Source organism: Etheostoma spectabile, chromosome 10 (assembly GCF_008692095.1).
Source record: "Etheostoma spectabile isolate EspeVRDwgs_2016 chromosome 10, UIUC_Espe_1.0, whole genome shotgun sequence".
Classification (NCBI taxonomy): domain Eukaryota; kingdom Metazoa; phylum Chordata; class Actinopteri; order Perciformes; family Percidae; genus Etheostoma; species Etheostoma spectabile.
The window spans coordinates 17,448,233-17,469,223 of NC_045742.1; the positions used below are offsets into that span (position 1 = coordinate 17,448,233).

The following is a 20,991-nucleotide window of genomic DNA, read 5'->3' on the forward strand; positions in this document are numbered from 1 at the left end:
GTCTGAGTTCTCGGTAAAAGTGTCTCCTCCGTTTATACTGACAGCTCGCCATCTACGGCTGAAACGGGCGGGGAAAACCCATACGTCACTCTTCAGACGTGTCTGAGCTGTAAACACACGTCCTACTGCTGATAGATTTTGGAGTAAAGACCAGCTCCCTTCAGGTTGGGTGGTTGATCATTGGCGCTGTACCTGGCTGAAACTGACCGTCTGTCCTGTGGCATCTTACAGCTTATAAACGAATGAGACTCTCAGAAAGATCACTTGCACACCACACGATGCGATCAGCAGAATACAGTTTAAATCAGAGAAGCTCCCTCCTTTAGGGCACTGTCTGAACTGAGCTGGATGTCAGCTGTCTCTTTCCACCCCCACACTCCAATGACAAGAGCTACAGGGAGGGTCCTCCGTTATCAGTAAACCACACCACCAGGGGTGAGTTTTCAGGTCATTGTCCCCATATCATCTCTTTCCCTGATCTTTCTCCGGTGCTGGTTCCATCCGAAAGTTGTTTCCTTTGGGCTCGACATGGTGATAAGTAAAGCAGCGCTGTATCCAGCAGTCTCGTCTACGCCCTGATCTTTGCACAAATTATCCCGCTTCAGCAGAATAGGGGATGCTCTCACTGTTCACGGGCCGGGCTCCAGAATAGGCGCGAGAATTTGTTGGAATTCTTGGCATTTCATCCAGGATTCAAACGTTTTCACAGTCACGTTTGCTGCTAGCGGATTAACCACCAGTCTGTGCCTGAACTTTAACTGAACGTTTTTAACTAAACATCATAGTTAAAAGACTGCAGCTGACTACGTCCTACACGGTGGGGGGGGCTCGAGTTGAATTGTTGCACCATTGTAGATACGTATAGAGTAACTGTTCTACATTGTAAAATGAAATCTAACCTGACCGTTTTGACTGATATCGACGTCAACTGCAGTCACCGTTTTAATAACTTCTCCTACTGGACTGTTCTCTTTCACATAGACATTAATCAGCGGCTCTGTGAAGCGAGGCGGGTTATCATTGACATCAGACACGTGAACTGTCACTATGTTCGGTGCTGGAGAGAGGTGGAGTCCCTTCATCAGTTGCGACAATAACAACATTGTACTCGGCTACAGTTTCTCGGTCGAGCGGACCATCAACTACTAACGAATAATAGTTTTTATAATTTGTGTCCAGTTTGAAGGGACTCTCATTCAGAACGACAGCTTTTACTATTCCGTTTTTCCCACCATCTTTGTCCAGTACAGAGACAAGTGCTATAGCAGTACCAACTTCTGTGTCCTCCTTCACTGTGTTTAATAGTGACGTCACAGTGATCTCAGGAGCGTTGTCATTCAGGTCCACCACTTCAACCAGCACCTTACAATGAGCCGACATCGGAGGCTGGCCTTTGTCACTGGCCTGGGCATGAATCTCAAACGCAGGGTGTTCTTCATAGTTTATTCGACCTCTGACTAAAATCGCTCCTGTTTTAGGATTAATGTCAAATACCTCTATAACATGATCCTGACCTCTACTTCTCAATGAATATTCTATCTCAGCATTTAATCCTTCATCTGCATCTGTTGCATTCAGCGTTATAACTGTTTTATCTACTGCTAAATTCTCAGAAATCCGTGCCTTGTATAAAGAACTGCTGAAAACCGGAGCGTTGTCGTTAATGTCTAAAACATTAATAATGATCTGAGACGTTCCTGATTTAGGTGGAATTCCTCCGTCAACTGCTGTCACTATAAGTCTTACAGTGCGTTGCTTTTCTCGGTCTAAAGCTTTCTGAAGCACAAGCTCGGCGGACACAGCCTCTCCCCCTTTGAGAATCTCTAAAGAAAAATATTCATTTGGACTTATCTTGTATGTACTAACACTATTCTTACCAACATCGAGATCCGATGCTCCTATAAATCCAAATCTCCCTCCTTGCACAGTACTTTCAGCAATGTTAAGAGTCTGCAAATGCTCAGGGAAATATGGCGCATTATCGTTTATATCGACTATATTTACCTCCAAACGGTAAAGCTTTAGTGGATTGTTGATCACGGCCTCTACATTGACGGTACATTTTATAGCCTTCGCACACAACTCCTCGCGGTCGATTCTTTCATTGACATATAGAACACCAGTTTTCCGATTTACGTCGAAATATTTTCTATTTGATCCGCTTACAATCTGAAACATACGTGCTTCCAGGTCGTGAACATTAAGGTTTAGATCTTTAGCGAGGTTTCCCACAGATGTCCCCTGGTTTACCTCCTCTGATACAGAGTAAGAGAGCTGTCCAAATACCGCTTCCCAGCAACAATCCAAAATAACAACGACCATAAAAATCCCAAAAGTGCTCCGTAAACTCCGCGTCGACATATTTGTATCCAACGTGAACAGAGCATATGGATTCTGGTCTCAAAAATTCTGGATGAAAGCAAAGTGCCAGAATCCAGTTTCCTGTCTTTTAGGGTGGAAAAGACAGAATGATGGCAACGCAATCCGTTCTTCCACTGCGTCTCTTTGTAACAAAGCCCCGAGAAACATCAGCATCCTCTGAATCTGGGAGGAGCATGAAGCAACCAAGATGGACATTAAAATGTGATGGTCTACAATGTCCCCGTGTGGTTGTTTTAAATAACTACATTTACCACTTCAAATGGATAAATCACCAATATTCTTCTGAACTTTCATGTCAACCTACAGCTAACAAGAAGTCACACTGACAGTAGACCAAAAACTGTCTAATGCCGATATTTACTTATTTACAGATTTGTGTAAAATGAAAACATACAAATAAAATAATAAAAACTAACAATAATGCATTTCTTTGTCTCTCTCTCTAAGTTTTACATTAACGTTATACGTCACATGTCAAGAGACAGACTATTGTAAGAAAACTTCAGTGAATAAACCCTCCAGACCGCACACACTACATCGTGGCTCTTATTCCAGCACCATGGACAACGGCACAAGCAAACAGCAACCATCTCGGAAGAATTAATGAGAGGATTACTCTTCAATGTTTCCATCACTTTAGTGTATGTAAGAATACACATTTGAAAACACATGTACATAAACAGAAAGCTTTCACAAAGTAATTTCCTTTTCATACATCTAGAGAAAGGAACACGGCAGGACATTTTCTCAGACGCAGCCCTGAAAAACTAGCACTGAAATGTGTTGCTTTTTCGTGCTTTTCTTACCTTGTCTGTGTTAGGTAAAGTCTGAGTTCTGGTAAAAGTGTCTCCTCCGTTAATACTGATCAGCTCAGCATCTACAGGCGGAAACGGGGCGGGGAAAACCACTACGTCAATCTTCAGCGTGTCTGAGCTGAAACACACGTCATACTGCTGAGTAGATTTGGAGTAAGACCAGCTCCCGTCAGGGTGGGTGGTGATCATTGGGGCGCTGTACCTGCTGAAACCCGTCTGGCCTGTGGCATCTGACAGCTATTAAACTGATGAGAATCAGCAGAAGATCACTGACAGACACGATGGCGATCAGCAGATACAGGTTTAAATCAGAGAGCTCTCCTCCTTTAGGGGCACATGTCTGAACTGAGTCTGGATGTCAGCTGTGCTTTCCACCACCACCACATCAATAGACACAGTAGTGACAGGGAGGGTTCTCCGTTATCAGAAACCAACACCACCAAGGGGTGAGTTTTCAGGTCATTGTCACTCATTCTCCTCTTAGTCCGATTTTCTCGGTGCTGGTTCCGATCGGAAGAGGTTGTTTCCTTTGGGCTCAGACAGGTGATAGAAAGCAGGCATTGTATCCAGAGTCGCGTCTACAGCCTGATCTTTGCCACAAAGTATCCGCTTCAGCAGAATAGGGATGCTCTCACTGTTAACGGAGCCGTGCTAGATAGGGCGCGAGAATTGTTGGATTATTGTCATTTTCATCCAGAATTAAAACGTTCACAGTCACGTTGCTGCTGAGCGGAGGAACACCAGAGTCTGTGGCCTGAACTTTAAACTGAAACGTTTTTAACTCCTCGTAGTTAAAAGACTGCAGGCTGACTATATCTCCAGTCTCTGAGTTGATGTTTACCATAGTCGAGAGTGGCAGTGAGTTACTGTTACTTTGTAAAAATGAATAGCTAACCTGACCGTTTTGATCGATGTCTGCATCAATTGCTGAAACCTTTTTTATAACTGCTCCTACTGGACTGTTTTCTTTCACATAGACATTGATTATGTTTTCTGTGAACACAGGTGTGTTATCATTAACATCTGAGACGTGCACATTAATAACGCTCGTGCTGGAGAGAGGTGGGCTGCCCTCATCAGTCGCAGTGATGGTGATATTGTATTGAGACGCGCTCTCTCTGTCAAGAGGACCATCCACCACCAACGAGTAGTAATTCTTATAATTTGACTCCAATTTAAAAGGAACATGATTGGAAATGATACAGCTCATCATCCCATTTCTACCTCCGTCTTTATCAAATACTGAAACAAGCGCAATGGCGGTGCCAATGGACGCATCCTCCTTCACGGTGTTCAGCAGTGAAGTAACTGTAATTTCAGGGGCATTGTCATTGACATCTACAACTTCAATCAATAATTTGGTATGTGAGGTCATCGGGAAGGAAGCTCCATCACAGGCTTGTACTCGAATCTCAAAAGCATTATTCTCTTCAAAGTCGATATTCTTTTTATTTGTTACAGTCCCAGTTTTTTCGTCTATAGCAAACAGATCAGTTTTAGTCACACGGTCTATTTTACTAAAGGAGTACAACACCTGTCCATTTGGGCCTGCATCTAAATCAGTCGCATTTAATGTTATTATCGATGTCCCTATCTTAGCGTTCTCATACACACTGGCTTTATAGAGAGTTTGGCTGAATACAGGAGGATTATCATTGATGTCCAATACATTCACTATTATAGTCATACTGCCAGATTTAGCAGGAGTCCCTCCATCAATGGCGGTCAGTATGAGTCGGATCACAGACTGTTTTTCTCTGTCTAAAACTTTCTGAAGCAGTAATTCCGCGGTAACACTCTCTCCTTTATGTGTAGCGAGAGAGAAATGTTCATTTTGGCTAAGCTTGTAGCTATTTACAGTATTTTTACCGACGTCAGCATCGTGGGCTATTTGCAAGGGGAATTTCGCTCCTGCTGCTGTATTCTCAGTTATGTTAATTATCTGCGAAGTGCTGAGGAATGATGGGAAATTATCATTCACATCTAAAATGATTATTTCAATCCGGTACAGTTTTAAAGGGTTATTAATAACTGCTTCTACACTGAGCGAACATTTGGGTTCATCGCCGCAGAGCTCCTCTCGATCTATTCTCTCATTAACGTACAGGACACCAGTCTTTAGGTTTACCTCGAGATATTTTCTCTTTGATCCCGCAACGATCTGAAACATGCGGGACTCCAAATCCTGGACATTGATGCTCAGATCTTTAGCGATATTTCCGACAACAGTGCCCAGATTTACCTCCTCTGAGACGGAGTAAGAGAGCTGCCCAGACACCGCTTCCCAGTAACAATCCAGCAGCACGACCAAGAGATAGATCCACACAGAGCTGCTTCTGCTCGGCAAATGCATTATTCCATAAATCGAGAAGGGACATGTAGGCAAATCTGGACAATACGTTACAACTACGAGATCAGCATCAGGAATGATATATTCCAGTACAAAATGTCCGCATTTCCACAACTAAGGAGGAGAACCGTTCTTTGTCGTTCGACCTCTCTTTGTAACAAAGCCCACAGAAACATCATCCTCTGAATCTGGGAGGAGCCCTGATCCACCAACGAGATCGTCCAAATGTGATGGTCTACAGTGTCCCCGTGTGGACATATGGCAAAAATACTGCTACATCAAACAAAACATTTGAAATAGTAAACATTATTACTTTTCCTTAAAGACGAAAAAATCGCAAAAATAAAAAGATCAAGTATTAAACAACAAAGTTAAACCACTGATTACTAAAACTAATATTGTTTGACTAAAAGGATCTTTAAAATAAGCCTTTTTTTCTTTTTTTTAAATTATCTGAAAGCCTATTTAAATGCTTTGCAGCAGTGACTTTGAGTTGTTTGTTTTTTGTAAATACAGAATGCCTATGACTTTTCAAAACTGAAGATCAAAGTGATCGCGAAGATTAAATAGAAAGTTATCATGAAGGTACCATTTGAAACATGTTACATGTTGTTCAACAGTTATTGGCAAAGACATTTGTAATTTAATTTTAAAACATCGTAGACTTAAACACGGTTTGGTTTTGCGTCATGTTCTGGGAATTGAAAGAAATTTTAAAAGTGGACATCAGCACCACGGATAGCGACCCACAAAAAGCCAAACAACACATGAAAAGCACTCTAAAGTCTACTATATACGAACTACAACTCTTTTTATTTTCCTTGATTATAATTAACTTTAAAAAAAGGTCATTCGGTGTAAAGGTAATAACGGTTTCTTGACGCTACATAGCATCTCTCCTTAAAAAAATAACGTAGGCTAAATAAAACTGCGCTATATCGTAAACAATTCTCTACATAGAAAAAGTGCAGCAACGAATACTTGATGTATTTAATATCTTACCTTGTCTGTGTTAGGTAAAGTCTGAGTTCTGGTAAAAGTGTCTCCTCCGTTAATACTGATCAGCTCAGCATCTACAGGCGGAAACGGGGCGGGGAAAACCACTACGTCACTCTTCAGCGTGTCTGAGCTGAAACACACGTCATACTGCTGAGTAGATTTGGAGTAAGACCAGCTCCCGTCAGGGTGGGTGGTGATCATTGGGGCGCTGTACCTGCTGAAACTGCCGTCTGTCCTGTGGCATCTGACAGCTATTAAACTGATGAGACTCAGCAGAAAGATCACTGACACCGACACGATGGCGATCAGCAGATACAGGTTTAAATCAGAGAAGCTCTCCTCCTTTAGGGGCACATGTCTGAACTGAGTCTGGATGTCAGCTGTGCTTTCCACCACCACCACATCAATAGACACAGTAGCTGACAGGGAGGGTTCTCCGTTATCAGAAACCAACACCACCAAGGGGTGAGTTTTCAGGTCATTGTCACTCATTCTCCTCTTAGTCCTGATTTCTCCGGTGCTGGTTCCGATCCGGAAGAGGTTGTTTCCTTTGGGCTCAGACAGGTGATAAGAAAGCAGCGCATTGTATCCAGAGTCTGCGTCTACAGCCCTGATCTTTGCCACAAAGTATCCCGCTTCAGCAGAATAGGGGATGCTCTCACTGTTAACGGAGCCGTGCTCAGAGTAGGGCGCGAGAATTGTTGGATTATTGTCATTTTCATCCAGAATTAAAACGTTCACAGTCACGTTGCTGCTGAGCGGAGGAACACCAGAGTCTGTGGCCTGAACTTTAAACTGAAACGTTTTTAACTCCTCATAGTTAAAAGACTGCAGGCTGACTACGTCTCCAGTCTCTGAGTTGATGTTCACCATAGTCGAGAGTGGCAGTGAGTTACTGTTACTTTGTAAAAACGAATAGCTAACCTGACTGTTCTGGTCAGCGTCAGCATCAGTGGCAGTCACTGTTTTAATACTTCCTCCCACTGGACTGTTCTCCTTCACGAATACATTAATTATGGTCTCTGTGAACCGAGGTGCGTTATCATTTACATCAGAAACGTGTATAGATAGTACACTCGTGCTCGATAGTGACGGTGTTCCCTCATCAGTGGCGACTATGGTGACATTGTAGATGGAGACACTCTCTCTGTCCAAGGGCCCGTGCACTAACAAAGAATAATAATTTTTGTAGTTTGTTTCGAGTTTGAGAGGAACCTCATTTTCAATTTTTAGTTTTACATCACCGTTTTTGCCACCATCCTTATCGAGGACTGATACTAGAGCAACTACGGTGCCTACATTAGCGTCCTCTTTCACGGTGGTACGTAATGACGTCACAGTAATCTCTGGAGCATTATCATTCACGTCCACGACCTCTAACAGCACTTTACAGTGAGCAGACATCGGAGGCTGCCCTTTATCACTAGCCTCTACACGTATCTCAAAAGCCTTTTTTTCTTCAAAGTCTATATTGCCTTTTACCTTAATGACACCAGTTTTACTATCAATTTCAAAGATATTAAGTACGTGATCTTGATCTTTGCTTCTTAGTGAATACACAATCTCACTGTTCAAGCCCTCATCTGCATCGGTGGCGTTCACAGCGATTACTACTGTGCCCAGTGGCGTGTTTTCGGGAATTTTTGTCTTGTACAACGTTTTGCTGAATATCGGAATGTTATCGTTAATGTCTAGAACATTGATAACGAGCTGTGAGGTGCCCGATTTTGGAGGGCTCCCTCCATCTACAGCAGTTAGTGTCATGGTGATCACAGGCTGCTTCTCTCGGTCTAAAGCTTTCTGCAGCACTAACTCAGCAGACACGCTTTCACCTGCTTTGTGCACTGCCAAAGAGAAATGCTCACTTTGGCTTATTTTGTAAGTACTGACTCCGTTTCTCCCCACATCTGCATCAGTTGCTTCAGATAATGCGAATTTCACTCCTGGTAAAGTACTCTCTGCAATGTATAAATGTTGCAATTTGGTCGTAAACAATGGGGCATTGTCATTTACATCTAAAATGTCTACATCAATACGGTAAAGCTTTAAAGGGTTATTGATGACGGCTTCTACACTTACTGAACATTTGAGTTCATCTGTGCAAAGCTCCTCTCTGTCTATTCTCTCAGTGACATGCAGAACACCAGTCTTTAGATTTACCTCGAAGAATTTTTTCTTTGATGTAGTAACAATTTGAAAGCTACGGGATTCCAAGTCCTGTGAATTAAGGTTCAGGTCCTTAGCGATATTTCCAACAGGAGTCCCCGGGTTTACCTCCTCTGAGACGGAATAGGAGAGCTGCCCAGACACCGTTTCCCAGTAACAATCCAGTAGAAAGAACCAAAGACATATCCTGAAAAAGCTCCATCTACAAAGCGAAGACATATTTCTGTCCACTATAAACAAAGCATGAATATGACTTCCAAGATCAAAAATTGCAGGCAGTGTGGAAAAGATCAACCAAGGTGAGCTTTGAATATAATCGGAAATTGTGTGTTTGTTCCACCGTTCTCCCTCTAACAAAGAATGAAGAAATGTCCCAATCCCCTGTAAACGGGAGGGGCCTAGTTGTATCAGAGCTACCCCTGTCTCTGATGGATCAACAGCGGCGCCACGTGGTGATATGGACAACATGCAGAGAGCATGATGCTTGGTTTTAAACAGCTACGTCATGCCATAATCTATAGATAAATATATGTGCTACTGAATAGCCTAACTAAAATAAAATCTCGAAATTGCATTTAAGCACCATGGACAGCACACAAGGGCTTTGTATACACTGATGTGTGTGACTGTGTCAGAACTCCTTCATATATATATATATATATATATATATATATATATATATATATATATATATATATATATATATATATATATATATATATATATATATATATATATATATATATATATATAGATAGATATATATAGATATATATAGATATACATATATATACTGTATATGTGTATATATCTATTCACACACATGCATTTTTAAATATGGCATCAAATTACTACATATTTGTTCAAATAATGATTTCAGTCATAACTAAAATTTTCATACAACTGCAATATAAGGGTGAACAATGGCCCAAAAAAAAAAAATATATATATATATATATATAAAAAAAAATTATACAGTATCTTTGTGTATTTTGGTGTAATGTTGTGTTTCTCCACATTTCAAAAGAGACAGTAGTCATGAGTTTATGGACATTCCCTTGTCTGAAATCCCCGGATTAAGCCTGGGGTTCAGAAACTCTTGTCCTATTTCCAGGAAACATGATTTGATTTGAACATTTTAATAACCATCACACACTGAGCTGCAGTCATCCGCTAACCCAAAAATGCAATATTAATAATAGCTCACAAAAGATGACCTGTGCGCTCAATTTTCCTAATGCAATGCAATTAAAAATGGTATGTACTGTACAAGGACATTGTACAGAATGTACATGTAGGACACACACAGACGTCACTGTCTATACTGCAACATCCTTACAAGACTTTTTTCTGGATTCATTTTCTAATAAAATCAAAGAGAATGTATCTTTATTGTACCAGGATTATGCTTTGTGTGACCTTGTTTTGTAGGTTATCGATTGGAGTAAGCATTTACATGTTTATTAAAACCTCTTTACTAGTACCAGTCAAAACCTTCCAAGAAATATAGAACAGCTACAGTAGTAACTAGATTTACAATCCCCCAGGAAACATAGTACTATATTGCCCTCACACAGTTTGTGAATGATATCAGAGGATGTAGTACTGAATCCAACTGGAGGGCAAACATTGATTGGGTCATGGAGACAAAAAAGATGCTGAACACACATCACCTTTTCTTCCAGTGCCAAATACAGCTCATCTGGGAAGCATCTGCAGAGTGGTCAATTAATCCATCAATAGCTCTGCATGCACTAAAGCAGAAACAATTATATAATAATAAATCTGCAAACAGCGTTCATTGATAACGTTTTAGTTGATTAAATTAACCATGTCCTCATGAATACAGTATTTCAGTTTTTATATCAAAACTCTGTATGCATTGATAAAAGTCACATATCCTGAGAACATGATAATTTAATGTGCTGAATAATTAATTGTAAATAAATGGTAAATAAGAAAACACACTATTTACTCCCTAAACACAGGGAGCTGTGCATAATAAATCTACAGTAGTAGTTGAATGCATGTGTGCCTTTTAACCTGCTTTTCTGTCTGTGGTTTACCTATCACGTGATGAAGTTAAAAAGAGAAACAGTATGCAGTATGATTGAAGGGGCAAAGTGAGCAGTAGGTGAAAGGAGGGGGGTGGCATGGGCGGAAGCAGTCGGCAGCAGTGTTACTCGTGTTTACTGCATTATTAAAGGGCTGCCACCATGTATAGTTACCAAATTAGCTCCTCCATACTAACAACTGTATGATAGTCTTTCACCTAACCATCAACTGTGTGTGTGCTTGTGAGTAAATGTGTTATAAGGGTGTGTACTGTATTATTCATCCGTGTGTGAGTTGATGGGGGAAGGGTGCTATCTGTACATGCTCCAAGGCGAGTCTCTCTCCCCCCCTTTCTTCTCTCCTTCTGCACAGCTCTCTTGTCTCCATAGCAACGCCATCTCAGGCACAGACATGATGCATGTGTGCACAAATGCACACACACCCCCTCACTAATGCAGTAGCCTATGGGTTTATTTTTTCCAAAGGCATTGGATAGTATAAAAAGTAATTCACTGGACTTTCTACCTACTTCTAAATTGTTATCTAAACAGTTCACTTTCACGTAGTCCTTCTAATCTCTCTTAACAAATCAGATCACCTTGTGACAGGCAAAACACACACACACACACACACACACACACACACACACACACACACACACCTCTCTCAAATCCATCAAACTCCACCTGTATGCATAACACACTAGGCTGTCCACAGTTGCTGTTGGGCTGCTCATGCATTGATAATGCAGCACTGCAGTTGCATATTCAATATGACAGGTTCACTTTAACAGCAGTGCACTTCTCTTTCCACCCCACAGCCCCACAGTGAGCCTGACCTTTGCAGTCAGCCGTGCCCAACCCACGGCACCCTCTCAGGGCCAAGGCTCTGGGGACCACCCCCACTCCTGCAGTGTGCACACTACATCCTGCTTCATGTGACGAGATACTGATGTCATTGTACTATTTTTGTATGGAGTAGAGCTCATCACAGCACAAGGGGGCAACCTACTCCTTGTGCATGTTTCCTGCTTTACTCAGTACCAACCCTCCAGTACGATATCATGCTTCTTGTTCAGATCTATTTATTTATGCTTTTTCTTTGTGTGCTGAGGTGTTTAATTGATAGGTTAAAAGTATCTGGTGATTCTCTGACAAACAGCTCGGATATGACTCATGTATCACTTGATTTTAGAAACAGTGTGACCACACCCAATTGCAGTGCTCTAATGACTTCTGTTCTTTGATAAAGCAAAGGAGGTGTATGGAGATAAAGAGGTAACAAGACTGGCTTAATGTAATAGAAACAGGACATAGGAAGTGATATTGCAGAAGAGGAACTCAAATGAAGAAGGGAGGAAGGGAAATGTCACTTGGAAAGATAAAGATGTCTACAAATAGAAAGGGATATACTTGCTTTTGATGAGGGGGTATTTTCTACAGGGGAGATTTATCTCCCTAGCTACCATATGACACTGATATATATATTAAAAATATATTAAATCATGATTCTGTGGATAGACACAATGAGTACATGATATAATACATCTAGAAGGCTAGACTCTTACTTGTATATGTTCTATTCTATATTCTCTTACATACAGCTAAACATGAACAGTTACACAAAAGAATGATCCGTATTAGAATATGTTATGATAGATAGATAGATAGATAGATAGATAGATAGATAGATAGATAGATAGATAGATAGATAGATAGATAGATAGATAGATAGATAGATAGATGGATAGATAAAAGATAAGGGAAGATAAATCACTTTTAGTATTTAATCCAACTAGCACTTAAACATTTATTTCTAAATCTGCCTGCACTGGTTTCTGGAGTAAGTAGGACAGGGGCGGGTCTAGGGAAACATGAGCCGGTACACAATGAAAACCAGGACACAGCAATATGGAGCATGCCCAAATGCAGACATACACATACCCTTGAGATAAAACTAGAGGCACACCAACACAGTGTTCACTCATTTAGAAAGGGATGGCACAATTCTCATAAATCACATAATTAGTTACTCTACTGTAAAACAACAGGCAGGAGAAAAAGCTTGCTACTGTTGCCAAAGCGACTCTTCTATTTGATGTTGTCATTAGCTGTCATTGCCCAATCGGGGAGATAGGACAGTATAATTTAGATTTTTACTCAGCACATACATGTAATGCTAATACATTTTATTTTCAGTGCTTTATTTATTTTTACAATTTTACAGAGATGGTTACACTAACCATTGCTTAATTAAGATATACAACAAGCTTTGATGAAAGCAAATGTAGCATGGAAATCTGATTGGTCAGCTAGAATCAGTGTGACTGTAATGGACACTATGATTGGCTCAACATTGTGCCTAGAGACAACGGCAGTTTCTGATAGATCTCTGCTTTCACAGGGTGCACCCATAATAGATTCACTATCTCCCCTCTTGTATCCATGGTGATGCAGATGCAGCCCATGTCTGTGCCCCTCCCTGCACCCCCCTTCTCCGCACCCCTCTTTATGAGCACTCAGTACAAATGCCAAGGACAGAGCATTTATTTTTCCCTAACTACAACCATACAAACTAAAAATGGGTGATGATATAATAAAAGGTTTTATACTGAATATTTTCCACATTGTGCACGTTCACCCATTTTATACAAGCCTTTAATATGATAGAGGACACACACCCTCCTTGTACCCTCACTTTCTCTCCTATTCTCTTTTATCTTTTTCCCACTCACACACAGAAACAGCATGAACAAAACATTTGTTGTGGGATTAAGAATAAATCTAGCTTTATAGTCAGGCATGGATAACCTAGATTTGTCAATCAAACAGTTCACTAGGGAAGAGGGCATGGACTGCTTTAATCAGAATGTAAATTGGGACAAGGCCCGCTATCCATGGATCAATACTGACACAGAACCTCAATAACAATACCAGTCAATAGACTGCCACCGAAAAGTGGTCACATGCTAAATAATTGAATGTATGGACACACAGACACACATTAGGCACAAAAGAAGTGGCATGTCGTTTCCACTTTTCACCACCAGGGGGGGCTTTACACTCTTTTCTTTGTTCTCTAAAGCAGTTTCCACATGCACAGCCAGACACAAACTGATGTCGGAGGCATGCAATGCTATGCAGCCTTATATTAGATTATCACGCTCACCCACTCCAAAAAGTGTATCAGTGTTACAGATACACTAGCAGCCTTGGTGTCTGCCACACATTTTCTCTGCCTGCGGAAATTAAAATGTCAACTCTCCCAGATGGGAAAGGAGATACTTGTATCTACCAATACCTGCAAATTCCCATCCAGCCTGATGTACCGCATATCAAAACAAAGAGGGACAGACAGAGAGATAATTTCATCAGCCACATTTAAAGATTATGCAGAATCTGCTGTATCCTTTATAGACCACTTGTATATACAGTTTACAATATTCACATGCGTAGAGCAATTGCATAACGTAAAATGTAAGGCATAGATTATCCACACTTTGGTGTCTCTTTTATATTTTCTGTGCATCAGCAAATTCTACCTGTATTTATCAATGTAGCACTGTGTAATGCCTATTTTTAGTTTCTTATCAGTCATGCAGTACTGAATATGCAGCAGGCAGTGCTGCAGGAGCAGGCCTGATGCACAGGTGCTTGGCCCATTTCTTACAAAATAAGAAAAAAGGTCTGAATAATAAAAGAGATTGCTGGCCTGCAGAGAATCTGATGGTTGAAACAGCTGAAATTGTTTAGTGAGGTTTCTCCGCTTTCCACATAAAAATGAAGATAACTATTTATAAAATAATGACTATCTTGCCTACCAATCATTTCAGCTTCAGCTCTATTGCAGCTGGTCTCCGAGAATAGCAAACACCATCTTCCACTCTCATCAGCATCAAAACTTAAACAGCTACATGGACATTGCCCTGGCATGTGTAGCAACAGAAACGCATCATAATGTGGTGAAGGGGTGTGTGTGTGTGTGTGTGTGTGTGTGTGTGTGTGTATGTGTGTGTGTGTGTGTATAGAGAGAGAGGTTGAGGTAGTATACAATTGAATTGCTCAGGCTAAAACTAATACAAAGGACCATTAAGTTAAAATCAACACCCATAACTCACATATTTTATGGAATATATTGACACTGACAAGTAATATATTGAATGAATCTAGGAGGCGACAGAATAAAATGCAAAGCAAATGCACAACAACAACAAAAATAGAAAAAAAAGCAGCCTGGACATTAGTCTTGAATTTAAGGGTGAGGGGCATCCCAGCCAACTTTCTGTGCTGTTGACTTTTAGGCATCATTAAGGTGATTCCACCTAATCCCATTAAAGGAGCAACATTGTAGAAGCATTACTTTACACACTATGCAGAAGCCTTAATCCAGGGCAACAGGGAATTCGAACAGCAGTGGCTGAATGTATAGAAAGCTATTTAAAACACCTGAAGTAACACGGATAATGTTTTGTGAATTCAAGCTTTTGGTATGAGTAATAATTACTTTCCATATAGTACATGGAGACCTAATATTCTGGTTTCACAAAGGTGATGATTACTGCAGGATTACATAGGGGTTGAAAAAATAATAGATTCTTAGAAGCATCGCAATTCTCTCTAGAACAATTTGTTGCTCAATTCTGATGAGTTAATAATCTTGTTTATTTTTTTTAAGTGTGTTCATTTTTATTTAAAAGTTACTGCCTCCAGACAAGTACAAATCAGAAAACTGTGTGACTGAAAGAAGATGGAATAATGGACAACAACTTAGAGTTTAGGCAAGAGAGCAGAAAAAAACCCACTAAAATGGCCAATAGTAAAAAAATGAATTACATTTTGTATATATACACATGATCTAATAAGACATACACAAAATAATTAGGCAAAACACTTATAGGCGGCATCTGCTTTATCACATTACGTCTGACCACCTCATGTTTCATGTTCTAAGAAGCCAATTCTCCTCCTTTAAACATGACCAAGCCGCTGACATGGAAGATTACTGTGAGAGCATGGAAAACTACAAAATAAAAACCTCAGTGGAAAAAACATTTCATTAAAGCTTGTGTGTGATAAATACTGTATCTGTCAAAAATCTAAGCTTTTTCTAGGAAGTGATCAGCAACCTCTGAGTAACAAACACAGATTTATATTATATGTTTATTTTTTAAATCCTGCATTTCTATTTTACTGGTCACTGTGTTATTCTTTTCTTATTCTTCATACATTGGATCGCTTTGATCCATAAGAAGCAACATGAGCCCAGTTTACTACTTTAGTTTTCAGTTAGAGGACAGAGTAAAATGAATCAGGCTTAAGATGAACATTAGGGAGTAAACAAGGGCTTAGGGAACAATTATACTCAGTCTTATCGCAAAGACCCCGCTTACAGTAGTCTGTAAACAAGCAGACCAAACTCCTTGTTATTTTGGCATCATGTTTTTTTTTAACGCCTTTGATGTGTCTGCTCAGTTTTGCTCTTCTACTCACATTAAGCAGATTCTGACTTCATTCATTATCTGTAATGTGATGCATAGATTATCTAACCCAGTGTCTACTGTGGACGATTTAGTTTTGGTGGACAAGATTTAGTTTTTCTATTCGACGTATCATGTAACACCTGATCTTGTTATCTGCTGTTAAACCCTGTTCAAGTCAAGTCAAATTTATTTCATCCATAAAAATGGAAATTACAGTGCTCACACTCGCCATCTTACCCATAAAATAGAGTATAAATACAATACCACAAATACACTACAATATATACATAAATACAATGAAAAAAAAAAAAAAAAAAAAAAAAAAATTATAAAATGTACGTTTAAAGTGCTTGTTGTGCTGTCTAATAGCCTGAAGTATAAAAGAAAGGCATACCGCTTGTTTGTTTTACAGGAGGTCTTGATACCACTACGCTCTATGACCTACCGGTCAGATTACCATGAAGAAGGTGACCCGGGTCCCTCGTTATTTTGTGTGGATTTTTACCAGATTATGTTATATACCTGATCCATGATATTAACTCTCCCACCATTTTCCCAGCCCTTTTAGTCACTCTATCAATTCTGGCCTTTTCAGTTAACCCAGCATTTCCCACCCACCCCACCACACAGTAACTCCAAACACTACATATAACTGACAAAAAAAACATTCTCACCACATCCGTATTCACCTTAAAGGACTGAAGGACTTCCTCATACAGTAGATCCGTGGACTTAATTTTTTCATCAATGAGTCAACATGATCAGACCATGTTAGTCTGTTCGTGCTAAAAGATATGCCCAATAATTATATGGCTTCACTCTTTCTATTTCTACACCTTTTGATTTCCACTGCCTCATGTATCTAAACCATCAGACTAAACATGTGATGTGACACACGGACAGCGAAGCACTGAGTGCTCCATTGTAGGTTAAGAGCTGAGATGAGATGAGAGACAGAAACTCAGAAAGTGCACAATTGATTACAAATACGTCATAATGTCATGTCCCCATAATTACCCATACAATGAAATAAAGCATTTAATTGTGCATTTGTTATATCTGCAATTACCCTGTCGGTGAAATGTATGAAACTTTGAAAAGTCAGAATCTCAATGTAAGCAATTTTGTGTTATTATTGTTAACATTGGTGTTATTTTTAGTTCCAGTTTATGTACTACACTATGTTTACTTTTTCTTGAAAGCAATGTGTAATTGTCGGTAGTAATCATTACCACTAATAGTGCAGACCTCATACACAAACTGAAGCCACAGCATTAGGCCCAAGGCTGTACACCAAGAACCAGCGGAGCTTCATCTTTTAGTGAGACATGATGAGATGAGCACTGTCTAGAGTCAGTTAACAATACAGGACATGTATCATAAAGTCCATTTGGTGCACAATCAACCCGTATCTTACAGACATCCCCCATTTAAAATAGGTGTTTGACAGCTAATATGAAAAGGAAAGGACCATGTGGAGTGGTTTCATACAGTACAACAAAGCAAGAGTTCATTGAGTCACATTGGTTTTCTTATAATTGGTTTCAAATAGAACATTTAAATGTGAAAACACACAGACACATTTGTAAGGAAAATAGGAGGGTGAAAGTACCTCTTTTTCAACACTTTTTATCCAGTCCTTCCTGGTGCAGAGTTTGCTGGTGCTAGGCTAGCACAGGTAAACGGTATCTGCTAGCATGCCACTAAAAACAGTCTTATCCACTCCACAGTATACCCGAGGAAAATAAATTATAATGCCAGACTATCGATGTAAATATCTGTGTTGATAAAATAATGTTAGAAATAAAACTACCCTTGCATCTCAATGATCACATTACATTTTGAGGGACTAATTTCTCAGCAGCGAGCAGAATTCCTTCCTTGGTCCTTCCTAGGTAATATCACTCTGCTGCTGTAGCCTATGCTACCAACTACAGGGAACAAAGTATTAATATTGCAATGCGATGCAAGGGTAGTTTTACTTCTAACATTATTCTATCACCACAGACATTTACATTGATTACATTACGTCTGGCTTTATACTGTGGAGTGAGTAAAACTGTTTTTAGTAGCAGACTAGCAAATACCTTTGACTATTGCTATCCTAGCACCAGCAAACTCTGCAACTGGAAGGACTGGATGAAAAGTATTGACAACAATTTCCACTGATAATTAACACACTGGATAACTTGAAAATGAGGTCCTATGTTCAAAATTCTGAACAACCCCTTTAAGGCTAAGTCAGATCAACAACAAATGGCCAAAATAGCCATATACACAACACACACATGTTCACAGTAACAGAGAACAGGTTCAGATTACTGTCTTTGGCTCTAGGCCTGAGACTGTGACAAACCAGACTAAGGTGTGGTAGTGCGTCTCATTTCTCTGATTTTGCTGCAGTCAGAAGGCTGAGGGAAAGAGAAAGGTGCTCTGACATATTCAGCTCTATTCACTGCTCTAGTTTCAACAGACAGAAGAGGTAGTGTAAAGAGGAGAGGCTGTCTCTGTGGTCAGAAAGATAGAGAAGAACAGAGAAGGCTTGATGGAATAAAAACTGAAACTGAATGTTTCCAATCGCAATTAACAACCAAACTAAGAATAAAAGATTTAAATTAAAAAGAAAGGTGAGAGAATGATAGAGTAACACAGCCTATAAATGGTGTCAGCCATTTTCTGTCAGCTTGTAGTTACATAAAGAAACAGGAGAGGGCACAAGAGAGAGTGCCAGCTAGAGGAAATCAGGATGTGTAGGAAGAGGCGAGGGATGAAGCAAATCAGAGAAAAAGATTATTTGTAAAAGAATGAGATAGAAGAAGTGATATGATAACAAAGATAAGTAATAAAGGAACAAGAAAATGAAAAGAAACCAGTAAAATGTGAAAGAAAGCACACCAGGCTGGAGCAAAGTGGGGTGATAACGAGAACAAAGGCAGGGAGAAAAGGGAGCCAGTCGGTGGGAGGAGAGAGTGGGATATGAGTCAGGCTTACAGCATTAACGCTCATCTTCCACACCCATGTTTCATTGTTTTATTCATAGACTGCACCCACTACAGAAGATGGCGGGAAACATGTAAGAACATTTAGCAACATCTAAACAAGCACACACACACAATTCAAGTCTGTTTAGCTACAGGACATCACATAACCAAATCTCCCTAATATTATGATGGAATAATAGCAATAACCCTAAATGCCAAAGTTCCTGATTTAGTGTTTCCATCACAGATGGTTTATCTAAAAATAAACACAGCAGACCAACTTCACAAAATGAAAATCTACATGTGGGATGAGATGACTCACCCACTGTACAAAACAGCTCACTGGTTCCCACTCTCAAGAATGACCAGAAGGATCCAAATGATGGTCAGACCATTTTAAAAATAAGAAGAAAATAGATAAGACATTTCAGCCTGTACATGTAGCTTTAATTAGTGTTAAAACAGGTGTTTTCTCTATCAACAGTCAGTGGCATTAGATCACACACACTTGATATAAGCACAGTGACTGATTTTTATTCATTCAAGATTCAATGCTGACCACATTTTCATTTTCTTTAGAAAAAGGCTGTTTAATCTACCACTGACTGACGTCTGGTAAAAGCATGCACCTTCAACATTTGAACTTTTAAGAAAAAGGAAAGAGATAAAATAATTGACTCTTTGTTTATCTGAGCTGACTTAATTGTTTTTTTGAAAATGCCTTACAGTTCAAGAGATGCAAAATCTTCCTACAGGGTCATGCAATATGTGAACTAAAATAAAAAAAATCACAGTGACAAAATGCTCTTTGCATGGCATAAATATCATGATTACATCACAAATGAAGGTTATGCGCAGTTTGACCAGACCACTCAATGAACTCAATATACAGTACATCTAATGAAACATATACAGTATATAACGTTTTGTCTGTATTAGTTTTCAGATAATTTTGTTTTAGTTACAGCCGTGTAACTGAACAGACACAAATTTGAGTGGAATTCTGCTTGCACTCCTGCTAACCATGTAAAAAAGCATTCAAATAAAAAGACAAGTTATCAATACCGTGTTGTAGCAACATTAAAAAAAGTCACAAACACACATATACTTGACAATAAAACTTTCTTGTTGTGAATACCCAAACAGAAAACATCCAGAGAATAAGAATGCACTTACTAAGTAAAGGCCTAGTAGTGAGCCAAGATGCTTAGTGGGGATATGACAGGAGCAAATAACCACAGGGGGAAGAGGAACCCTTCATCTAGAGACTGGCTCCATCTAACAGCCAACATCTGATCCCATCCATGCATGGCCAAAAATGAATATAACATACGGTATTTAATCAGACAAGTGTATGGCAATGGTGGCCTTATACCCCATCTACTCAACAGTTAGCAGTGCAGATATATTGCTGTAAGAAGGCAATCCTCTTACTAAGACTACATCCAATGTCTAAACATTTGACTCTGGATTTTCCTCAACCATACCTTCTATCAATCAGAGATCACAACCCCCTCCCATTAAATCTAGATCACTAGACGCTTATAGGTTTGCAACAGGGTGACCTTAAAGGTGATTTTCAACCAACTGTGTCTTCACTTGTTTTTCACTTAATAGCTGTCTGTCTTGCATGTAGCCTTGCGCTGCCTGCTCAGTCAGTTCAATCCTCCAGGCAAGCAGTGACCTAAGCACAGCAGCAGATGTTGTGGCAGAATGAGCACCGATGCCAAGTGCAGAGCAGACCTACATCTGTTCTGATCTCTG

General features: G+C 39.8%; 3 protein-coding genes across 6 annotated transcripts in view; all 3 read right to left on the reverse strand.

Annotated features, from left to right (window-relative positions):
- Positions 1-20,991, reverse strand: part of pcdh2ac (protocadherin 2 alpha c) — a 183,655-nt gene that overhangs the window by 98,919 nt on the left and 63,745 nt on the right. For 2 of the 4 annotated variants that reach the window (XM_032528345.1, XM_032528347.1), the window contains exon 2: positions 19,263-20,988. The exons of the other annotated variants lie outside the window; for them this stretch is intronic. In XM_032528345.1, coding sequence (XP_032384236.1) covers positions 20,971-20,988 — 18 coding nt within the window. In that variant the 3' untranslated portion in view covers positions 19,263-20,970. Of the gene's footprint in view, positions 1-19,262; positions 20,989-20,991 lie in introns of those variants that run through there. 4 annotated transcript variants of the gene reach the window in all.
- On the reverse strand, positions 866-2,754 carry LOC116697057 (protocadherin alpha-9-like). Its single transcript, XM_032528354.1, is given in 2 exon segments — positions 866-1,052; positions 1,054-2,754. Coding segments are annotated over 2 exon segments (1,485 nt in total). The 5' UTR covers positions 2,362-2,754; the 3' UTR covers positions 866-875.
- Positions 6,476-9,071, reverse strand: LOC116697042 (protocadherin alpha-3-like). The gene has a single exon (XM_032528348.1). It carries the CDS (start codon positions 8,929-8,931, stop codon positions 6,538-6,540), a length of 2,394 nt encoding a protein of 797 aa, XP_032384239.1. The 5' UTR covers positions 8,932-9,071; the 3' UTR covers positions 6,476-6,537.